Here is a 23272-nt window from a genome sequence, read left to right as displayed (position 1 = left end):
TAGCTACCTTCAATATAACAAAAGCATTGATTCCACTTTAATGAGAAGCTGAGCACTGCAGTACTCTCACCACGCACCATGTTCTGATCCTAGTGTTTTCCACCTTTGCTGGTGTTACAACTACAGAATTCCCAGCCAGCAGTCCAAACGTGTCTTTGGAATATGTCCCACTGATTTCCATGGATCATTCTTCTCAAAAGATGCTGGGGGCAGGGAGGGAGGGTTAATCCACCTTATATTTGTGTTGTGGAGAGTTCTCCCTTTAGAACTTTCATGTAGTTATCCATATTTATTTCTATGCCAGCTCTAACATTGCATTATGATAAGAATACATCCACCTGTTAGCCAACCATTTTAGTGCCAGACTCAAAAAATATTAAATAGATTCAGGAGCCATGAAAGCAAAATATGTGAGGTTGTTATCTGCTCTGTACTTAGGGTTAAATTACATATTTGGCTAAAGCACCGGGCATATTATTTTTCAGAAATTGTATTTATGCTCTTTTTGACTTGGGCCAGAGAACAGGGAGAAAAGAAAGTGGGCTTCCTCTGTGTGGATATGGCACACAATTTGTTAGGTGCTTAGATGTGCTAGCTTTCTCTTCGCATGAAGTTGTGTGTTATACTTTTCTTCTGATATGATCTGATGTCTTGCCAGGAACAAGAATGGAGAGCAGAATTGTAAATTGTCTTTTGATTAATTTGCAGAGGTGGATGTTTCCTTTTCTGATGTAGATTAAATGGAGTTTCTGCCAGAGAATTGCAAATACGTGCAGGAATCTACCTGATATAGAGGTTTCAAAAGGTAGCTATTGCAAATAAGGAGTAGCAGGGTGCACTGTAACAAAAGTTTTGCTGGATATCAGGAGGAAAGTTCAAGTCCTGGTTAAAAAGTGACCCTTGGAGCAAATCTGATAGAAATAGATAGGGAAGCCTTTCCTTGCCTTGTCTCCTCTGTATATCTGGTGACTGCAACTTCTGGCAAAGAGAAAAGTATCTAGGAACTCTAGGTATTGTAGTCTCAATACATCACAGAGTGTTAGAAAAACTGTAGAAACAGGCTACTGATGATCTCAGGTCTTGGTTACAAAATTGAAAGCAGGCAAAAGCTTCAAGCTGTTCTAGACACACTTTAGGATTGTATTGTTAGTAAAAGCCCGTAGATCTGGGGTCCCCAAACTCTTTGTGAAGGTTTCAGATTGTTCATTGACCCCAAACATTTATTATATGAAAATAATGTAATAAATACTACTTTAACTAATAGTACTATGAGTAAAAATAACAATAATGGATAGTCCCATTGACCCTTGGTGGCTGATGTTGACTACTTTGGAGAACCCTGACCTAGATAATGGATAATATATCCAGTTACATTTCTGATACAGCATATTCTTGTAGTTATGATAAGGAACCTAATGGAAGATTAGTAATTATTATTAGTTGAAACAATTTGTTTTAAAAGTTGGTTAAGAAGATGCTAAATGGGTCTGCTTATATTTGATCTTCAGTGGATGCATCCTGCTTGACCATTATATGTTTAATTTCCAAAATGAACAAGTTATTTATGGTGCTTTCTACCAGATCCTAAAAATATTGGTAAATAATCTGGCAGATGATGCCATGACATGTGTGGAACAAAATTTGCCCAGCATAGAGTGTGTAAGTGCATTTGATATACAGGCTGGCAAAGACCTGATTAAGCAGTTGATACTTTGGGGTGAATCAAGAAAGCACAATAACAATTCAGCTTAGATTTCCTACCCATAAGCTGATGCCAGACTTGTCGATAAGCTTGGAATATCAGGCAGGTTTGCTTGTGTTTAGTTCCTGGATGAAACTTCAAGACTGGAGATTATGTGTTTCATGGATTCCATCCTATGCTTTGATTCCTGAACTCCAAGACTTAGCAGTACAACTCTATGCATGCCTAATTAGAAGTATGGTCCACTGGTTGTGTTCCCATACATTGCATTTAACTATCATTTGTTTTGTCAATATTTATTGAATAAGCTACAGTGGCTAGGTTCACACTTTGTGTTAACTCATGAACTGTGGTTTGAAAACCATAATATCTGAGTTAAACAGACCCTGCACTCATCACACGTTTAATATAATGTTTGAACCCAGGCATTGATTACAGCCTCAAGAAAATGATAAGTGTTTGAGAGAGTACTGCAGTTTGAAGATGGGATTGTGATTATTACTGGTAGATCATGCTATAATTGCAAATGAAATGCTGAGTGGGCAAACATACACCCAAGAAAAATGGTATTTACTTATGTGTGTGTGTTTGTGTACAACTATATTAAAAACTGCATTAGTACTTTGGTTTTGCTTCAGCCATGAATCAAGAAGAGAATATGCTTTGTGGGGCGTAAGAAAGTACTAAATCTCCCAGGGTTTGGCTTAGATTTGTTTATTTTTTCTTTTTGGCAAGTGGATAAAGGAAGTCTGGCATTGTATGCAAGCTGTAGATAGGGAGGTTTCTGATTTCTGATAAAAAGGGGCCAGAGAAAACATGCAATGGTGGCATCAGTTTGGGAAGCATGAAAACTACCTACCCATAATCCCATTTCATACTTGCCACTCAGATAATGAACAGTATATCATAATATTCTGGGTTCTGTTAAATTCTGCCCCAACATCATTTGTATCTCACAGGTTCTGTTTCAGTGATCACGGAATATGCTGCTAAATATACTGTAATTACAGTGATGCAGGGTGGTTTTGTTATTGGTGAAGGTGATTGTAAGGGTAATTCAATTACAGTGGTACCTCAGTTCATGAACTTAATTCGTTCCACGATTCTGGTCGCGAACCGAATTGGTCGCGAACCGAATCAAATTTCCCCATAAGGTTCAATGTAAATAAGGTTAATCCGTTCTGAACCATATGTATTTTTTTTTTAACCACAAAAATATGAAACAAAGTACAGTACAGTATGAAGAGAGAGAACACTAACCTTGCTTGAGGTGACTTCTGGCGTGGAGGAAGGGAAGGTGGGTGGGGAGGCGGTTATTGTTTGGAGGGAGAGTCCCCCTCCCTACAGGAAGCCACAACCACGTGTCAGAGCAGGGAAGATGGCCGCGAGTCATGTTCGTCACCCGATGTGGAGTTCGCGAACGGAAGCAAAATTTTGCGAACGGTGCTGTTTGTGAACTGAATTGTTCGTGAACAGAAGTGTTCGTGAACTGAGGTACAGTGGGGCAAAAAAGTATTTAGTCAGCCACCAATTGTGCAAGTTCTCCCACTTAAAAAGATGAGAGAGGCCTGTAATTTTCATCATAGGTATACCTCAACTATGAGAGACAAAATGGGGAAAAAAATCCAGAAAATCACACTGTCTGATTTTTAAAGAATTTATTTGCAAATCATGGTGGAAAATAAGTATTTGGTGACCTACAAACAAGCAAGATGTCTGGCTCTCACAGACCTGTAACTACTTCTTTAAGAGGCTCCTCTGTCCTCCACTTGTTACCTGTAGTAATGGCACCTGTTTGACCTTGTTATCAGTATAAAAGACACCTGTCCACAACCTCAAACAGTCACACTCCAAACTCCACTATGGCCAAGACAAAAGAGCTGTTGAAGGACACCAGAAACAAAATTGTAGACCTGCACCAGGCTGGGAAGACTGAATCTGCAATAGGCAAGCAGCTTGCTGTGAAGAAATCAACTGTGGGAGCAATAATTAGAAAATGGAAGACATACAAGACCACTGATAATCTCCCTTGATCTGGGGCTCCACGCAAGATCTCACCCTGTGGGGTCAAAATGATCACAAGAACGGTGAGCAAAAATCCCAGAACTACACGGGGGGACCTAGTGAATGACCTGCAGAGAGCAGGGACCAAAGTAACAAAGGCTACCATCAGTAACACACTATACCGCCAGGGACTCAAATCCTGCAGTGCCAGACGTGTCCCCCTGCTTAAGCCAGTACATGTCCGGGCCTGTCTGAAGTTTGCTAGAGAGCATTTGCATGATCCAGAAGAGGATTGGGAGAATGTCATATGGTCAGATGAAACCAAAGTAGAACGTTTTGGTCTAAACTCAACTCGTCGTGTTTGGAGGAGAGAGAATGCTGAGTTGCATCCAAAGAACACCATACCTACTGTGAAACATGGGGGTGGAAACATCGTGCTCTGGGGCTGTTTTTCTGCAAAGGGACCAGGACGACTGATCCGTGTAAAGGAAAGAATGAATGGGGCCATGTATCGTGAGATTTTGAGTGAACACCTCCTTTCATCAGCAAGGGCATTGAAGATGAAACGTGGCTGGGTCTTTCAGCATGACAATGATCCCAAACACACCGCCCGGGCAACGAAGGAGTGGCTTCGTAAGAAGCATTTCAAGGTCCTGGAGTGGCCTCGCCAGTCTCCAGATCTCAACTCCATGGAAAACCTTTGGAAGGAGTTGAAAGTCCGTGTTGCCCAGTGACAGCCCCAAAACATCACTGCTCTAGAGGAGATTTGCATGGAGGAATGGGCCAAAATACCAGCAACAGTGTGTAAAAACCTTGTGAAGACTTACAGAAAACGTTTGACCTCTGTCATTGCCAACAAAGGATATATAACAAAGTATTGAGATGAACTTTTGATATTGACCAAATACTTATTTTCCACCATGATTTGCAAATAAATTCTTTAAAAATCAGACAATGTGATTTTCTGGATTTTTTCCCCCATTTTGTCTCTTATAGTTGAGGTATACCTATGATGAAAATTACAGGCCTCTCTCATCTTTTTAAGTGGGAGAACTTGCACAATTGGTGGCTGACTAAATACTTTTTTGCCCCACTGTATTACTGTATTTGGAATTTCCTAGGTGTGGTTCTGCACTGGGGAAGGAAAAAAAAAGTTATGGGGAGTTTAGGAAAAGTCCTTAAGACAATGATAGGACTTGGAAAAGATTCTCCTGGCTGCTGGTCCCTTTTAAATATAGTGCTCTGTGAGCATTCTTAAACTTGAGTTGTATAGAACAAGATAAACGTGTGGAGAATGAAATGCAGCATCTTAAGCCTCAGACAGATCCAGGGCAAAAGATTCATTCTCTCCCCAACCTTTCATTGCATCCTCTTGCGGTATTTTTCTTTTCTTTTTTGTCTATTGAAATTAATGCATCAGTAAATAGGAGAATGGGGAAACCCCAAACATTACAAACTATTACAAACATTCATTTGATTTGTATCCTGCCTTTCATTCAGGAGATCAAGTAGGTATAACATATTGCTCATATTTTTCCCCAGTGCAACAACTACAACAACAACCCTGTGAGGTAGTTTGAGTTGAGAGAGAATGACTGGGCCAAATTCATCCAGTAGGCTTCCATGGTTGATGGTGGTCTAGATTTTAACGGATTCCCTTTTTTGTTTTGAATTTGGAATATCAGTCCATCAAATCAAATATTGAACCATATTTTGGATGGGAAGTCATATTTGGTATGTCCTCCCCCTAAAAGCACTGAAAATGTGTAACTGATTTCCTTGCATTAATGTCTGGTTGACTGCTAAAAAGGCATGATGATGATGATGATCTGAAGCCCTGAATTTTCCAGCTTTCTCCATTCTTTGTTTACCTGGAAGGTTTGAAGGAGAACTGAGCCACAAGGAACTTAACACAGTTTTGCACCATTTAGGAATATGGTTTTAGCAGCTTTTTTTTTTATTTGTGAAACTCTTTCCACATTCTGACAAAGAGTTAAATTTCCATTTGTGTCAAGCAGGCAGAGGTTGTGGGTGAAATGGGCACAGCCTTAATACATCCTGGTCACCTTCCATACTTCCAAATGTTTGAATGTCTAAAGAGGTCTTAGGTACTTCTGAAATCCAGAAAAAATGTGCTCATGTGGGGTGATTATTTTGTTTCTCATGAATACTATCAACACTTTTGTCTCAAAGAGGCATAGTAAATTGCTTTTGGTAAACTCCAGGAAAATACTCCAGTGGTGATAGCAAGGGTAGCTATGAGTGAACATGTTGCATGCCTCATGATGATGATTAGCATCCAAGCATATGATGAAACTGCCATGACTTTGCTAGTATTTGAAGTTAGGTAATAATAGAAGAGTTTCAAGTTACCACAGAACAAGCCTGGCTGCATGTTCACAAGAATATCATTCAGAGATGAGGTAGACCAGAAAGCTGCATAGCAAAGTATTTCCAGTTGCTACATTTTTCCTAGTCTTGGGAAAAAGTCATTTTTCCAGTCAATCTGCAGACTTTAAACACGTGAACAGAGAAAACAGTTTACTGAATTCTTATTATAAAATGCATAACTTCCCCCATCCCTATTTATATCTTTGATTTATGAAGTCTAACTTCAGTCTAAGGTGAAAACACATAAATAGGTTTTTGTTGTCACATAAAAGTCTTATTAGCCGCTAACTCTTGCTTGCTTATGAGGTGGAGGATTCAGCTTTGGATCATAATAAGAGTGGTACAAGATTTAACCTTTTTCTTGAAAAACTCCCCCATCCTCTGCATCATTTGTCACCTAAGGCAAAAATGGATAAGTATTACAGGAATCTCTGTTTTCTGCTTTTTGAGAGAGGACAGCTTTAGTTAGGAACATAGAACAAGGATAAAGTGTTAACTCTGTTCCTCCCAGTTTTTTGGCCCTGGGTCCAAATTTCTTACTTTCTCACCATGATGGCTATTAAAACCATGGACAATTCTATATATGGAGCTCTTAGCACCGTGTGAAGATTAGGATTAAGGGAAAGCATGCAGAAGCAAAGTTTGGAGCAGTTTCCCAAGAAGTGGGTCCAAGTGCTACTTGGACCTGTTTTAGAAGAAAAAATATGTCAGTGGTAGACACACACTTTGCATGCTGGGTAGAATGCCTGACATCTCTGATTAAAAGGACTAGGTAGTGGGTGAAGGAAAAATGGAGATTCTGGAAAGCTGCTGCCATCAGAGTTGACAGTGCTGAGGTGGGTGGAAAAATAATTAGTACTAGGATAAGGTAATTCCCTTGATTGCACTGAGGTAGCCCATGATGTTGTGAATCATTAAACAGTTTAGATACAACTTAAATATATATGTTGACACGATGTTCTGCAACCAAGTTGCGGTTCTTTTCTCTTCCCCCCTTTTTTTCTTCTTCAAATGCACAATTTGAACTGTAAAATCTATCTCTGCCTTCTGCTGTTTTAAAGCTAGACTAGAAACACATGTAAGTAGGACATTAATTAGAGGAATGCCACAAGTGGGATTTCTGTGACTAATGAAGTTGGAGCAAGAAGCAGAGACTCTCTCAGGCACGCACGCACACACACTTTTTCTTCCTTAGTGCATTATTTGTGTGGATTTCAGTGTCCAATAAGTATTGGCGTAGAACCATCTTTGCCAGTCTGTTGAACAACAGCTATATTAATTCTTAATATGCATGCAGGTTGGGAATTAAGAGAACCCCATACATCTGGAGATGATCAAGTTGCAGGGGATTGGCATAAAAAATTGAGATGATTATATTTGGTTAACTGTGGTGAAGATCAAATACTGATTTTATATATTTGGGTAACACATGGTCATCCATTAAATGCACAAGAAACATTACTGATATGAAAGCATGTTGACTAAAAAGGATTGTGTTTCTTATTTCTTATTTCCTTCAGCTTACCAACCTTCTATTCAAATGCTTTTGGAATCTAGTACATTTCCTCTTACTTTGTTTTGTTTTAGCTTTCATGTTTTTGTTTCTTTCTGTATTGCCTAGAGAATCTGAGAAATTGGGTGGCAATATAAATATCTTAAATATATTTTCTTCATAATTATTTTCCAGCTGTAACAGCTGTTGCATCTTTGTCTCAAAAACCTGAGAGAAGTGAAATGAATATATTGTTTATTGTTTCAGTTCTGTTATTTCTAAGTTTTGCACTGAGTTAGAATATTGTGTGAAAGAACATCTTAATAAATATAGGAATAACTGAATAGAAGTGTCAACTAGTGGAAAGATAGTCCTCTGAATTTCTAGTTTGATGCTGATTGAAAACATAAGAAGGACTCTTGAGTTATGGTTGAACTATGAGTCAAAACATGATCATTTCAGTTTCCCTTGATATAATTATTTTTAAATCATTAATGATCTTGTAAACTAATCCAACAGCAGCCTTTGTGTGGGGCACATATGGGGCACTCCAACGGAAGAATCATGAGAATAAATATTTTCAGAGATATGGACTAGAGTTCATCTACCACTGTCTAAATTCAATCATATGTTCTAAGTTTAAATAATTAGAGAAGCTCTCTCTGGGATTTGCTTATGAAAACATCTCTCTGCAGGAGCAGGGCATGAGACCTTTTTATTTTATAAACTACAAAGTTCTGGAATCTCCTTTCAAGGTACAGCTTGATTTTCATTTGAAACGACATGAGTAGTATGAAGAGTAGAATTACAAACTGTTCAGTTGTTCATTGCAATATTCTAGCTAGTTGGATTTTAAAAAGCATGAAAGAAATGCAATTTAAACTTGCAAGTATTAGTGGAAACTAGAGAGGCACAGTTCTGTTTACGTAAAGGGGATTTTTGTCCTTTCTCCTGGAGAACCTGTTATGTGTTGGCAGTCCGCCAGAATAGCTGGTAACCTGGCTATTTTCTGGGGATTGATATAAGATGGGTTCCCACCCTGCAGAATGAATTTTATTGTGGAAAATGATATTCTTCAATGTGATGTGGGTGGAGATCATTATGATTATTTGCATTTATATTATGTTGTTACATTTAAAAAAAAATACTATCAATTTGGAATGTACCTTACTTAGAGTCATTTGCAATTGAATCCTAAACAAATAATAATTAAATCTTATGGGGGTTTAGAAAGTCTTGTCATATTTGCAGAAATTAATGAAATTCTGAATTTTCATGGATCTTTCCTGGTGTCTGCCTTCTGGCATGACATGATCAAAGCATTAATTATTAAAATTGTAGTTTTAATGTATGGAATTATTTGTGAGAAAATCCCATTCATCTCATTTTCTTTGACTCTTAACTTGAGAAATACCAAAAAATCTGCAAATGTAATCTCTATAGTAAGTTCTGTGCTTGCTTGATGTTCATTTTTAAGGTAAACTTATTTTTATTTCAGAATATATATTTGTTTTACATAATACTTCATAATAATTAAAGATTTTCAGATTGTCACACTTTGAAATTGTGGCACTGTTTTAAAACAAAAGTAGGAAAATCGATGTAGAATTATGACCTGTGACATTATGTTTATTTCAGATTAGTCTCTGATTCTCCTTATCTGGCTTTCTACTTTTTCTGACTGTTTGGAATGGGGATCTTCTTTTTCCAGTCTCAGACTTTCTATGATGTAAGTTTATTTCCAGTACTGTCAAATCTTGGGATTAGGACTTGGCTATGTTGCTGATCCAATAAAGAAGACGTGCACATTTACCATATAAATAAAGTAGTGGTATGCTAAAACCCTTAGACCATTATCTCCATTGCTGTCAGATCTTACTGGCAGTGACTCTGAATTCAAAGTTCAGTCAGCCTTCTCCAATCTGGTGCCTCCCAGTAGTGTTGGCAGTACAAGTCATAGAACTCCCAGCCAGTTTTGTTAGTGGGAACATTTGGATGGCTTTAGGTTGGAAAATTTCAGTCCAAGACGTTGGTATGTCTTTTGCAGCACTACAGCACTGATGATCAGTTGTTCTTTAATTAGTCCAGAATGTTCTAGCTGACAGTAATTAAAAATGACATGTGATAAGTATTTTTAAAAATATTTTTACATTGGTCTCCCCCATCCTGGGTTCCCTCCAGATGTGTGGACCAGCTCCCAGAATTTTCAACAGTGGCTATGTGGTTGGGGAATTCTGGATATAAAAATCAATACATCTGGACAGTGCCCAAGATTGAGAAGGCTGTTTTAGATTATGCATATATGTATGGTTACAGTAAATATATATACTGTTTGGGTACAGTCAAGATTTTTGACTTTACAATGCTGATCTGTTCATTAGCTTGGTATTTAGCTTTGTAAAACAAAGGTTGAGGACAATATTTATTGCATAAAAGCAAAGTAGTTGTATATACTTATCTGTCTATAGTTCAGAACGGGGAGTGGCAGTATAGCATTCATGTGTTTCTCACAAAATGATACTTGCAGCCCTTCCAATTACATTATAATTTCTAAAATTAAATATATCAAAATCTCATAAGATCACCAAATCTTGCAGGATTTGACAAGTTTGCATATCAACAATGAAATCTCATGAAGTCTCAAAGTATTATGATTAACAATTTACTTCCAATTTTGATCAAATTACCAAAATCTCATGCAGTTTGGTGATACTGTGATGTTTTAGCCAATTTGGTCAGGGTAGCTGGGAGTTTATATGTGAGATCAAGTAACGGTGCTGAAGGCCTGAAAAAAACTACAGATACGTTCAAATTAAGGCTAAAGTAGTCCCCCAAAATTTTTTAATTCTAAATATTTGAAGTCACAAGTTAAGCAAATGCTTTGGAAAGCACATGTTATGATCTCAGGACATGTAGTTGTCTAGCTGGTCCAACAGGACTAGATGACTCTTGAAATTTGGAATTCACATACTTTGGGCCCTATAAACCCAAGAGCTCCCTTGAGTCTCCATCTTTTTTCTCTTCAAGAGGATGAGTGATGGCTATAGTCAAGTCTAACTCATCTTTCCAGTCGTTAAACGTGAATGGAGATAATATCTCTGCCTACCAGTCTTTCTCATATGCTGTTGTACTTTTGCACTAGTCTGTTCCCAACATCCCCAGACAGTGAGATGTTCAAGGTTGCTAGAGGTTGGCTTCTTTTGGGGAAGGAGTTCAGTGGAGACTTTTATAGGATGGAGAAAAAATTCAAAATAATCTTGCAGCAAAGAGAGGAATCTCAGACGTGCATCCAGTACATGTATATCTAAGGTATTTTCAGCTTTTAGCTAGCTGCTTCTCTGTATCTCAGTGTCTGTTACAACTGCTTCTGTGTTACTTTTCCTTCCTGTCTCTACATGCCTAAGTGTCAGTACATAGACATGAACACAGAACAATCCTTTTCTTTTAGTGGAGGGGGGTTATACTATATTTGCTATATTGATTTAGAGCATTCCATTCAGCTCCAATAAGGAAATACTCTTAGATTCTTCCTACCCTCCATTCATTATAAAGGTAACCTGATGCCTTGAGCCAGTATGGCCGATGACAAGAGATTGTTGGAACTGCAGTCTAACATATCAGGTGGGAACCACATCTCTTAACCTTTATCCTGTGAACAAAAGATATGGCTGATTGCATTTATAGCAGTAATTTGATTGTTAAATGGAAAGAAATGCATCTGTGTTTCAGAAGGATGAACAGTTAACCTGCTGTGAATCACCACTGGAAATTCTTTTGCTGTTGTAGTAAACTGGGAAGATGGGTTAGAGTTTAGTACAGCTTTCCTTAACCTGGGTGCCCTCCAGTTGTGTGTCCTGATAGATTTTTCAGGTGTTTATTTAGCTTCACTGAATTTGCTCAACTTGCTTGCTCAGTAAACCTGGCACTCTGCCTCTGATTTGATGTTAGGAACTAAAGCAGCCATATTTCTTCTGCATTGGATTATGAGATAAATAGTTAACCTTTCCCTGTTGTTATTTCAACAGCTGCACTGCAGGCACTGAAAAGAAAAAAAAGGTATGAGAAACAGTTGAGCCAAATTGATGGGACTCTTTCCACCATTGAATTCCAGCGTGAGGCACTTGAAAATTCCTACGCAAATACAGAAGTGTTCAAGAATATGGGCTATGCTGCTCAGGCCATGAAAAAAGTACATGAAAACATGTAAGTGGAAAATGTTGTCAAAAATCCACAGAAAATAACTTAACTCTTACACTTAAACTTGCTTGATGTGTTTATGCCTTTCTTGCATAAGAATCAATCATGCTCCATCTTTTAATTTTTTAATTTATATTTATTTATTTATATATCAAATTTTTTACTGCCCATCTTGTTAAAAAGGTGGTTTACAGAAAAGATAAAATCAGTTAAAATGAATATAAAAGCAGTCTTAAATAAATAATAAATAATTCCCAAGAAATTGGAATTAGCAAGTAGCTCAGGGAGCATCATCATGGCACCAGCCACCCCCATGATTGTTCAGAGCTCTTATCACTCCATGCAAGCTGGCAGAGCCAGGTCTTTAGTCCTTTCCAGAAAGCTGGGAGGGTAGGGGCCCCCCGCACCTCTGGGGGCAGAATATTCCAAAGGATGGGAAAACAGCAGAGAAGGCTCTCCTCCTGGGCCTGCCAGCCGACATTCTCCTGCTGATGGGGTCCATAACATGCCCTCTCTGCCTGACTGGGTGGGATTGGTTGATGTGATGGGGGTGAGATGGTCCCTCAGGTAACATGGACCCATGCCATGTAGGGCTTTAAAGGTAATAACCAACACCTTGAATTGGACCCAGAAGCAAGCTGGCACCCACTGCAGCTCCTGCAGTAAAGGATATGAGTCATCCTTGAGGCACCCAAGATTGTCCATGTGGCCGCATTTTGAACCAGCCGTAGCTTCTGGATACTCTTCAAGGATAACCCCATGTAGAGCGAATTGCAGTAGTCTAACCAAGAGATGACCAGGGTGTGAGTGACTGACCAGAGAGCCTCCTGATCCAGGAAAGGGCGTAACTGGTGCACCACATGAAGCAAAGGGCGTAACTGGTGCACCACATGGGCAAAGGCCCTCCTGGGCACAACTGCCACCTGCTCCTTGAGTAGGAGTTGTGAGTCCAGGAGGACCCCCAGATTACACACTGGGTCTGTCTAGGACAGACCCACCCCATCCAAAAGCAAAGTTGGTAAATCCTTGGATAGAGAGGGGCCTCCAATCCACAGCTATTCCATCTTACCAGGGTTCAGCTGAAGCCTGTTGCACCCCATTCAGACCCCCACAGCCTCCAAGCACCACAAAAGGGTCACTCAAGTCACCCAGGATGGAGATGTATAAGTGTGTATCATCTGCATATTGATGATAACTCATCCCATGGTGGCGGATGATCTTACCCAGTGGTTTCATGTAGATGTTAAAAAGGAGTGGAGAGAGTACCGAACCCTGCAGCACCCCACAGTGGAAGGACCATGGGCTGGACCTCTAGCTCCCAATCAACATTGATTGGGATCAACCTTGGAGGAAGGAAGGGAAACAGTGCAAAACTCTGCCACCCACTCACAGTTCCCTAAGTCAACCCAAAAGGATACCCTGGTTGATGGTATTGAAAGCCACTGAGAAGTCAAGAAGAGCAAGGATGGATGCACTACCCCCATCCTGCTCCTGCCAGAGATCATCCATGAGTGTGACCAATGCCATTTCTGTCCCGAATCCGGGTCTGAAACCTGGCTGAAAGGGTCCAGATAATGTGTTTCCTCCAGGATCCTCTGGAGTTGTAACACCACCACCTTCTCAACCACCTTCCTTAGAAAGGAGAGGTGGGAGACTGGGTGAAAATTGTCCAATATGGTGAGATCCAGTGATGGTTTCTTGAGGAGGGGATGCATCAGCACTTCTTTAAAGGCAGCTGGGAACACTCCCTCCCTCAAGGATGAATTCACCATCGCCTGGACCCAGCCACATGTCACTTCCCGAGTGGCCTTAACCAGCCAGGAGGCACATGGATCTAGTTGATGTGGCATTGACCCTGTCCACTTCCTTGGATTCAACAGGATCAAACTGTTAACAGGGTAAGTCCATACCCTGGGCATCTCTACAGACCATGTCCCATGCTTGGCATCCAACTGGGACTGGATCTGAGTGATTTTGTCCTCCAGATGCTCAGAATGTGCGGCCCTGTAAATTGGCTACTGTGGGCCCCCTTTCACAAAAGGGATTATGGCAAGTTTTGTCTTCAGGTATGGATGAAGTTACCAGGATTTTAATTATACATTATATCTAAGATTAAATCCTTTTTTTTGGATTTACCTGTACAGCAGCAGCTCAATGTGGCCTGAGCCAGAGATCATTGCAAGCTGCACACTTAGTTTCAACTGAGATTTCTGCACATGCTCTACCAATAGGCATCTTTTTTCCTTTTATCTTGAGTTATATTATAACTTCAAATTGAGTTGAAGATGCATATATCTCAAATCTGAGAATTCTTCTAGGCGATAATTGCTAAGAATTCTGGGAGTTGAAGTCTGTAAATCTGGAAGGTACACATTCTGGAGAAACAGAATCTTCCAGAAATCTTCAGAATGTTTGGTTCCTTCTCTGGACCTTGCCAGTTCAGCCATTCCAAAAATAGTATGGGGATTTTCCAGAAGTTAATCTTCTGAACCAGAAATGTTTCATGGTGTTCTGGGCATGAAACAGGATTGTTTTGGGGCTTGACCATGTCCAGAACACCATGTATAGGTTCCCATTTAGAGATTTAATCTCCAAAATGCAAACTAGAGCTGCTTGGAAACTAACTGGGATTGCTCCTTATGTATATATCTATTTTGCTTAATTAATATTTCTATTTACTTTTTATAAGCATGATTCAAGGGCTTGTTTTTAAAGCCCTTGCAGAATTTGGGGGTTGAATATATGAAGGAATGTTGCCTCCACATTAACCTTATCACAGATTAAATTTGTCTTCGACAGCCCTTTGAATACACTAATAATCCAAGATAATGGCTTATAAAGAGTGGAAGTTTACTAATTATGATGCCTTATCTTATTGAATTGTTTCATTAAAGTGTATGGCCTAATATTATATCTTTTCTGTTTTCCCAGGCTTTCAACTTCCTCCCCAAAATTAAACCTCTATTTTGTTGCTGTTTTTTGTTCTGATGATTATTGATTTTTATGGAATTTTTAGAATTTTATTGGAATCCACTAAGCCATTCTGTCTTGAAGCATGATATACAAATTTACTAAAGAATCCCTCCCTCCCTCCCTCCCTCCCTCCCTTAGGGACTTGGACAAAATTGATGAAATGATGCAAGATATCACTGAGCAACAAGATATTGCCCAAGAAATCACAGAGGCTCTTACAAGAAAAGTTGCTGATGACTTCGATGAGGTATGTTTTGACATTTAAGAACAAGAAATGGCTCTAACTTTAATATTATTGGTAATTTTACATTTGCTATAATTCTTGTCTTTCAAGTGCTTAACGTTTTCCCTTAAATGCACTTGAATTCTCAGATGATTGAAGAGATATTTGTTGAAATGGCAGAAAAATAGAGACTGGACTGTCCTAAATAAAGCATTCAGAACAGCATACAAATTGCCATGTCAAAACAATGCAAAAACATACCCCAATTTCTGACAAAGTTATTGGACTTCTGACATATTTGATGGAATCTACAATAGGAAGTAGAAATGTGTGGTACATTCCTGATTTTATTCCAGCTGGTCAGTGATGCCTTCTTCCAGGATACTCCATTGTTGTCTTCTGGCATTCAGAGAAGCTGTGTACCACAACATGCAAGGAGGGAGGATTATTACTGTCAAGCTACTTTATTTTTCTCTACCCCCATTTTCACCACACTTTGCACACCAGCTCTTTGAAGAGTGGGAAATTTTTCTGTCTTGATAAGCAAATCTATAGGTTGTGCATCAAGCCAGAAAATAGAAGCAGCTCACCATTTTGGCCCATGAGGAGGGTAATAAAAGGTGGACTGACAAGATAGTTCTTCTGCTCTTCTTCTGGTGATGAATAACTGTTGGCACAGCTAAAGAGGCCCTGTTCCATTCCCTCTTTTCCCAGTTTTGTTTTTGTCTTCATTAGGAACAAGTGCAGTGAGCATGCTCAGTCCACGTTGGGCTACTTGGAGTTGAATTACTACATCCACTAATCTAGTTTGAGTTGGGTCATTTTGTACCACTAAATGGAAGCAACTTTCAGTATATACCAGTAGCTTCTCTTTTTACAAAACCAGAAAGACTTGATTTTACAAAACCAAAACATATCTTGTCCTTCTTGAGTAATACAGTGAGCATGAAATGGAGCAACTTTAAAAAAAAACAAAACAAAAAAACACTTGTAGCCTTTTTTGTATCAACTATATTTCTGGTCAATATAATATAATTTTGATTTATTTGGTTTCATTCTTATCAACCAGTAGCTTCTTAAAATATTTGGTTGAGACCTCCAGTTAAATTTACTGGTCCTAAACAATATTATAGTCCGTTTCATCACCCATTTATGTAGGTCATTGGCGTGCTGAAAACCTAAAACAAACTTATAAAATTTCTTTTATAAAGTTTATAAAGGCAACCATACCTGGTTGGCTACAGTTGTGAGACTGTTGTAATCAGAGGTTCTTTTGACACTAGAGGTTGTTTATTGAAGTATAACCTGCTGATTTTTTAAATTTCAGGATGAACTTTTGGCAGAATTAGAGGAGCTAGAGCAGGAGGAACTCAATAATAAGATGACAAATGTCCATTTACCAAGTGTCCCAGCTACCCCATTGCCTTCTCATCCTGGTAAATTGTTTTCTTATCTATTATTAAAGTATGATATAGGAATATTGCGCAGAAAAGGAAAAATCACAATGTCTCTACCATTCAGATTAATTTTATCTTCCTTGAGGTTTCTCATCTATTGTCTAAAAGTGTAGAATTGTAGGCAGTGCTCTGTTTAGCTCTTTGGAATGATATTTTGTAAAAACCGAAGTAGCTGCAAGCAAAGTCTTCCCTAGATATGATGATTGACATGGCTACAGAAATTCCTCAGGAATGGCTGAATAAAAAAAAGCTTGCTCTGCAACTATGTGTAGTTGTTCTGTCTGGCTGCTTGTTTTCAAATGTGCATTTAGTGGTTTGCCACTTGATTCCACAATCGTTCCTGTTCTTGATTTGCGATGGTGGTTTGAAAATCTCCCTCACCAGTATTGTAAGCCATTTGATGGGACCATAGAACAGTTGGGATCCCATAGTTTCATTTCAAGCAGGGTGATTTTGCTGTATTGGTTGTCCAGTCATTTGGTATTATATTGGAGTAAGCCAAACAAGTTTGTGTACTCTGCCATACATGAAAAATTTCAATTTTCTAGAGACATTATTTTCAACTATAAATGGGTGGTAACATTCTGAAGAGTTGTAGCAATCAGCTAGCCTTGATAATAGAATAGAATCATATTTCCCATAACTGCTTTTCCTACTAGTAGGTTTGGCTCCTTCAGTTGCACAGAGAGAATAGTTGCATAGAGTGAGTATAGAAAGTGATGAGATCAGTGTGTAAAATCAGTATAAAAAAAGGTTGAATGGCAACCTCACTGTATATCCAGTTCCAGTTTATGTTTATATCTGACAGTGATAATTTCTGCCTCGCAGGAACATCAAATAGAAAAGGGCTTTAGAACACCACTGGGCTCTAGGACTCACAATATAAAATCACCAGCTGTAAAACTTAATTTAACAGTATATCTTTTGATTAAACTAGTGACTTAACTTCTATACTAATACTACAAATTGTATTTAACCTGTTGCAAAACCTGGTTGATGGTATGAATTTTTAAAGTGAAAAAATATTAAAATGCAATGGTGTAGCACACTACTAATAAGAACCCACATGTCATACACACACACTTTGTAGAATACTGCGACATATGGATGCAGCACCCTGAGTGGGTAGGAATATAGGTAGTCCTCACTTACCAATGGTAATTGGGACTGGGAACTCCATTGCTAAGCAATGTGGTCATAAGGAGTGATGTCACATGACTGCACCAGTCCCAGTTGCCATAATTAAGCAACTCCCACATGGTCGTGGTGTCCTGTGGTCACATGGTCACCATTTGCAACTTCCTGCCAGCTTTCCCATTGACTTTGCTTGTTGGAAGCCAGGAGTGAAGATCACAAATGGCGATCGCGTGACTATGAGATGCTGCAATGTTGTAATTGTGAGCCAGGTGCTGAACTCCTAGATCGCAATCATGTGACTGCAGAAGTGCTGCAATGGCCACAACTATGAGACCCTGTTGTAAGTACCCCTTGTTCAGCCATGTTGTAACTTTGAATGGTTGCTGAACGAGTGGATGTTAAGCAAGGACTACCTGTACGTGCATATACCTCCTCAGTGGGATGCAGGCAAAATATTTTGGCTTACAGAGTCTCAAGGTTAGAGATCCTCACTTGCACAGAATAGGGTGAACATGCTTGAGGTACAACTGGCCTTTGTACTTTTGGCCCTAAATGGTAAAAAAAAAAAAAAAAAAAAAAGCATAAGGTAATGAATGAAATGAAATAAATAGATATGTTGTTTATGAACTAAGAGAAAGGAGGTCCTAATCTGCAGTATGGAACTGATGAATCCATGCAGGGAAGTGAATTTATAGCTTTAATTATGAATGAAAGGGCTAAAATGTATGTCAGAAGGTATAAATTGGATCATCTAGATCAATATAGTTGTGGATATATATGAAAGGAGGAATTATAAGTTGATGATAGCTGCATGTACATTCCAATGAATGGTAATAAAAGAAGAAAATTAAGCTTTTGGAAAAATCATACAAGTTCTGAATGAATGCAAACTAGGGGAAAGATTACTCTGCTAGATGACATGAATGGCTGGGTGGGAATGAGATGAAAGTATCGAAAAAATGATTGGGTCATTCGAAGACTGAAGAATGAATGAAAATAGTGACCTTGTCATGAGCATTTACTTAGGAAAAAAACTGGTTTGCTACAGTAGTTCCGTCAGTCTATTTATATGTACACATTGCAAAATAATTAATATAAATCTAGATGCATAATTTGTTTTACTTCTTATGATGGAAAGTTGACAGAATTAATGAAGGATCCCAAGATGATGTTTCTGAATGTGAGATTATTTCTTGACACTACCAAGAAATGGACATGGCAGAAAAGGAAAAAAGGAAAAGAAACTAAAATAAGAGAGAATGCCTGGAAGAAGAGAAAGTAATAGTCCTGACTTCTGTCTCCCAACAGAGTGAATAGAAAATGGAATATAAGGAAAGAAAACATAAAGGCTGTTTGACATAGGAAAGAATTAAGTCACGGAGTGACACAATAGTGTGCAGATGTGCATTACTGGGAAGAGTTGTGTTACAAAGTGCCATAGAAGTGTGTGGAGTCTTGTTAATGGAGAGTATGAAAAAATATTCTTGGGAGAAAGATGAAGAGGCTGGAAAATAGAAAAGAAATGCATATCAAAATGCTGCAAAAAATGAGAGGAAGTTATTGTTTAATGTATAACATACACATATCTATTAGAAATAATGTAGTCATAGAAAGCAAGGAACAGTTTAGATGAAAAGAAATAGAAAAAGCAGAGCAATTTGGATAGAAATAAAGAATTGTCTTGGATGAAGGATGAAAGAGCTTCCAGCACAGTGAATAGAAGTAAATACAAGTGATGAGATAATTTGGGGTGAGTCTGCAGTGAGGAAGCACTGGGAAGAATTTTTAGAGAATTGTATGGGAATGATAGTGATTTGCTGAGGAATGGATTTGAAACAATTGATATAAATGCTAGTTTCCAAGAAAAAAATGAAAAGGAAGTCATAAATGCTATGGGAATTTGGAAAAATAAGGTTGATTTGTTAAGTCTGGGAAGGTGTTTGCAGAATTCTAACTGAAATAGTACAAGAGATAAAAGCAAAATTTGGGAAGTGCAGTCTGGTTTCATGTTGAGCAGGGAGTGCTGCAGACCTGAGAAAGGTAAGAATGTGAGAAGGTTTATTGTACATGTACATTGTACATGTATTATTGTACATTGTACATTGATTAAGAGAAAGCATAAGATAGTGCATAGGCTTTAATTATGGAACATGCAGAAATACAGAATTGAAGGTTAGTTGCTGAGTTAGTGCCATATTTATTTATTACAGGTAGTCCTCTCTTAACAACCATAATTGGGACTACTCCATTGCTAAGTGGAAATCATGTGACCATGACTGTGCTTTCTGGCTGGAAAGAGGCAAGACTACTCAGTTGTACACATTCAGCTTTTGTTTGCCTCCTAATTACTCCCCTGCCCTTTGGAATGCTTGAGTGCCTGCTCACTGTCTTGTACACATCAAAAGCAATGTGATCATGCCACAGCCCGGGGCTGGGAGCCACAGGTGTGCTATGCAAACAGTTTACAGTACTCTCTTGAAATCTCTTTCTCTCCAACTCTCTGCTCTGTAAGGAGGGTGGTGACAAAAAAAGTAAGCGATTTTTGTAGGCAATCTCTCCTTTGCCTGACCCTTTCCTGTTGCCAGCGCGATCACATTGCTCTCAATGTGTACACCCCCATCCCTTGGCAAAGCAGAAAGATTGGAGAGAAAGAGATTTCAAGAGAGTACTGTAGCGCATGGTGGCTCCCAGCCCTGAGCTGCCTGGATGAGCACACTGGTTTCAATGTGTACTAAAGCAAACAGCTTAATCTCTTGAAATCCCTTTCCAATCTCTCTGTTCTGCGGGGGGGTGGAGGGTGTCAGGCAAAGGAGAGATTGCCTACAAAAATTGCTTGCTTTTTTTCTCCCCCCTCCCTCACAGAGCAGAGGGCTTGGAGAGAAAAAGATTTCAAGAGAGTACAGTAAGAAATCTGCATAGCGCACCTGTGGCTTCCAGCCCCAGGCTGCCAGTATGATCACATTGCTTTCAATGTGTAGAAGAGCAAACAGCTTGGTTTCCTGCAATCCCTTTTTCTCCAATCAATCTGCTCTGCAGTGGGCGAAAAAAGAAAAACCACAGGTTAGGCACAAGACAACGCATATTAACTGTAATGGCAATCATGTGACTGAGGGATGCTGCAAAGGTTGGAAATGGGCTGTAAAGTTATTTTTTCAGCACCATCATAACTTCGAACAGTTGCTGAACAAATGGTTGGTAAGCGAGGACTACCTGTATTAGATAGTATGAATGGGTAGCGCCAGGAAGTAAGAGTTTGGAAATGTGGACTAATGCCTGGAGCATTCTATCCCACTACTTTCTGTTCTCCTCATAGTGTTGTTGTGGGGAAAAATAGGAAGCAGGAGCATTAGGGATGTTCACTGCCTTGAGCTGACCAAATATATATGTACATACGTACGTATGTATGCATATACGTATTAAATCTATCCTTTAAATCTGTATGCCTTTAATACATATATACATACATACTTGATCAACTCAAGGCAGTGAACATTCCTAATATTCCTGTTTCCTATTTTCCCCACAACAACCCTGTGAGGTGGGTTGGGCAGAGAGCAAATGACTGGCCCAAAGTCACCCAGCTGGCTGTCATGTCTAAGGGAGGCCGAGAACTCATGATCTCCTGGTTTCGAGGCCAGCACCTAAACCACTATACCAAACTGGCTTTCTCTCATATGCTAGAAGTAAAGCAAGCATGTGAACAAATGGAACGCTTAGTGGATGGTTCAACATTGAGCAGAGAATAAAACAAAGAAGTATGATATCTCCTTGATTGTTTAATGTAATTATTGATAAAAGTAAAAGGAATGCTTCTGGTGATAGTGACATGTTGCTTGAGGAATGTGAATGTACATGTAGTTTTGTATTGGACGACGCTGTGTTTTTTGGCTGAGAACCTGACTCATTTGCAGTGAATGTTAGTTTGTATCTTGCAACAACTGAATGGAAAATTAATGTATCAAAGGCCAAGGTAATTATGTTATGACAGAGAAATGGCCTGTACCATTGACAGTTTTATGTACATGATGAAAAAACAGCATGTAGATATGTTTTTGTACCTTGGTAGAACCTATATTAAAGATGGAAAAATGGATAAATTTTAAGTTTCTATTGCAAATGCTGGTAGAAACGTAGTGGGATAGAATGCCCCAGGCATTAGTCCATATTTCCAAACTCCTACTCCCTGGTGCCATCCATTCACACTGTCCATCATGTCTGAAATTCAACATACCTGGATATAATAGTAACCATCTTGACACATGAAGAGTATATGAGTTCTTGATGTGACAACAGTGGGTAGAAAGTACAGGTAGAGGTAGTCCTCACTGAACCAGCACTCATTCAGCGACTGTTCGAACTTACAATGGTGCTGAATGAGGGATACTTATGACTGGTCCTCGTAGTTGCAGTCGTCGCAGAATCCCGCAGTCACATGATCACCACCTGCGACCTTAACTCCCGGCTTCCAACAAGCAAAGTCAATGGGGAAGCCGGCAGGAGGTTTGACAATCATGTGATTGCAGCTGTGACCGCATGGGATTTGCCTAACAGCAGCAACTGGGACTGCCAGAATTGCTGTCATATGTTGGCATGGTCATATGATGTCATGCCTTACAACTGCATTGTTTAGTGATGGAATTCATTGTCCCAATTACTGTTGGTAAGCAAGGACTACCTATATGATGAAAGAATGCATTGTACATAGAGTAATAGTTTGCGGTAGCTGAGGCTACACTTGGATTTGATCATATGGATCCAAGTCTTGTGATCTGACTTAAAGCCATGCACACAATTATTGTGTGAATAGTTCTACTGAAGTCATCCCTGTTTATGGTAGTGTGTCTTTTAACTGATAACTTTTAGCCACAATGCCTCTAATCCAAATTCTCAGTCTTCCCATAGAGACAGCAAAGTTGTACTTCGTTGTTCCTGTATGCTGAACAATTATTATTTATAATAATTTGTTGTTATTATTTGTTACAGCTTCTTCAAAGAAGAGGGTGGAAGATGATGAAGACATGCAGCAGCTGGCGGCATGGGCCTCTTAACAGCAATTTCTCACAGGCTTCAAATGAATACCAAGTAGAAGGACTTCATGGAACAGTGCTTATGTTTTATACAGAGTGTAGCTATGTGGAATATTGACCAAAATAGGTCACTGGTGAAATATGTGTATATATTCTATATATTCTTGTATATATTCTTCTTTTTTTTTTAAGAGCCCAGCACTCTCAAGACTACTGCCAGTATAGTCTTTCTCCTTCAGATATATCTTCAGCAGACTTCCTTTTTTTTATGCTAAAGAAACCAGATAACAAGCAAGACAATGACTTGATTAATGTTACTCTTGTTGGCTTTCACTTTTCTTATGCTCAGAACATGTGTAGGTTGCAAAACCTATTGATGCAACGGTGAATGATGCAATGGTTTGACAGAGAACTGAAATTGGCTTGGTTTTGGAATCTCTTTTCCAAATGTTTTTTCAAACAAAATTAGAGCGGTTAAAACATATGGAATAACTGGCATTATGGAAGAAACTATTGAAAACAAAGAACTCTAAGTTAGAATTCTTTGTTCTCAGTGGTTTCTTCCCGAATGCCAACGGTTCGTTCAGAGTACAAAGCAGAAATCAAGCTTTGTAGCACCTTAAAAACTAAGTTATGGTGAAAGCAGACCTCTGTTGAAAGAGGGAATGG

At 39.0% G+C, this 23272-nt stretch overlaps 2 protein-coding genes across 3 annotated transcripts in view; both read left to right on the top strand.

Annotated features, from left to right (window-relative positions):
* LOC103051738 (myelin P2 protein-like) overlaps positions 1–11169 on the top strand; it is a 52873-nt gene extending 41704 nt beyond the window's left edge. Inside the window, exon 8 of the mRNA XM_007432525.3 lies at positions 9228–11169. The gene's annotated coding sequence lies outside the window, so the exon portion shown is untranslated. The remainder of the gene's footprint in view (positions 1–9227) is intronic.
* Positions 1–22799, top strand: part of CHMP4C (charged multivesicular body protein 4C) — a 39864-nt gene extending 17065 nt beyond the window's left edge. For both annotated transcript variants that reach the window (XM_088149169.1, XM_007432522.4), the window contains exons 2-5: positions 11615–11792; positions 14898–15006; positions 16310–16418; positions 22560–22799. In XM_088149169.1, coding sequence (XP_088005295.1) covers positions 11615–11792; positions 14898–15006; positions 16310–16418; positions 22560–22624 — 461 coding nt within the window. In that variant the 3' untranslated portion in view covers positions 22625–22799. The remainder of the gene's footprint in view (positions 1–11614; positions 11793–14897; positions 15007–16309; positions 16419–22559) is intronic.
* The last annotated feature ends 473 nt before the right edge of the window (positions 22800–23272 follow it).

The sequence above is a fragment of the Python bivittatus genome, unplaced genomic scaffold (genome assembly GCF_059951505.1).
Source record: "Python bivittatus isolate LINGU-HERP-01145 unplaced genomic scaffold, Pbiv_v1 ctg000590_np1212, whole genome shotgun sequence".
Taxonomy (NCBI): domain Eukaryota; kingdom Metazoa; phylum Chordata; class Lepidosauria; order Squamata; family Pythonidae; genus Python; species Python bivittatus.
Note: the sequence above shows the minus strand (reverse complement) of the source record. Positions and strands in the feature narration are given on the sequence as shown.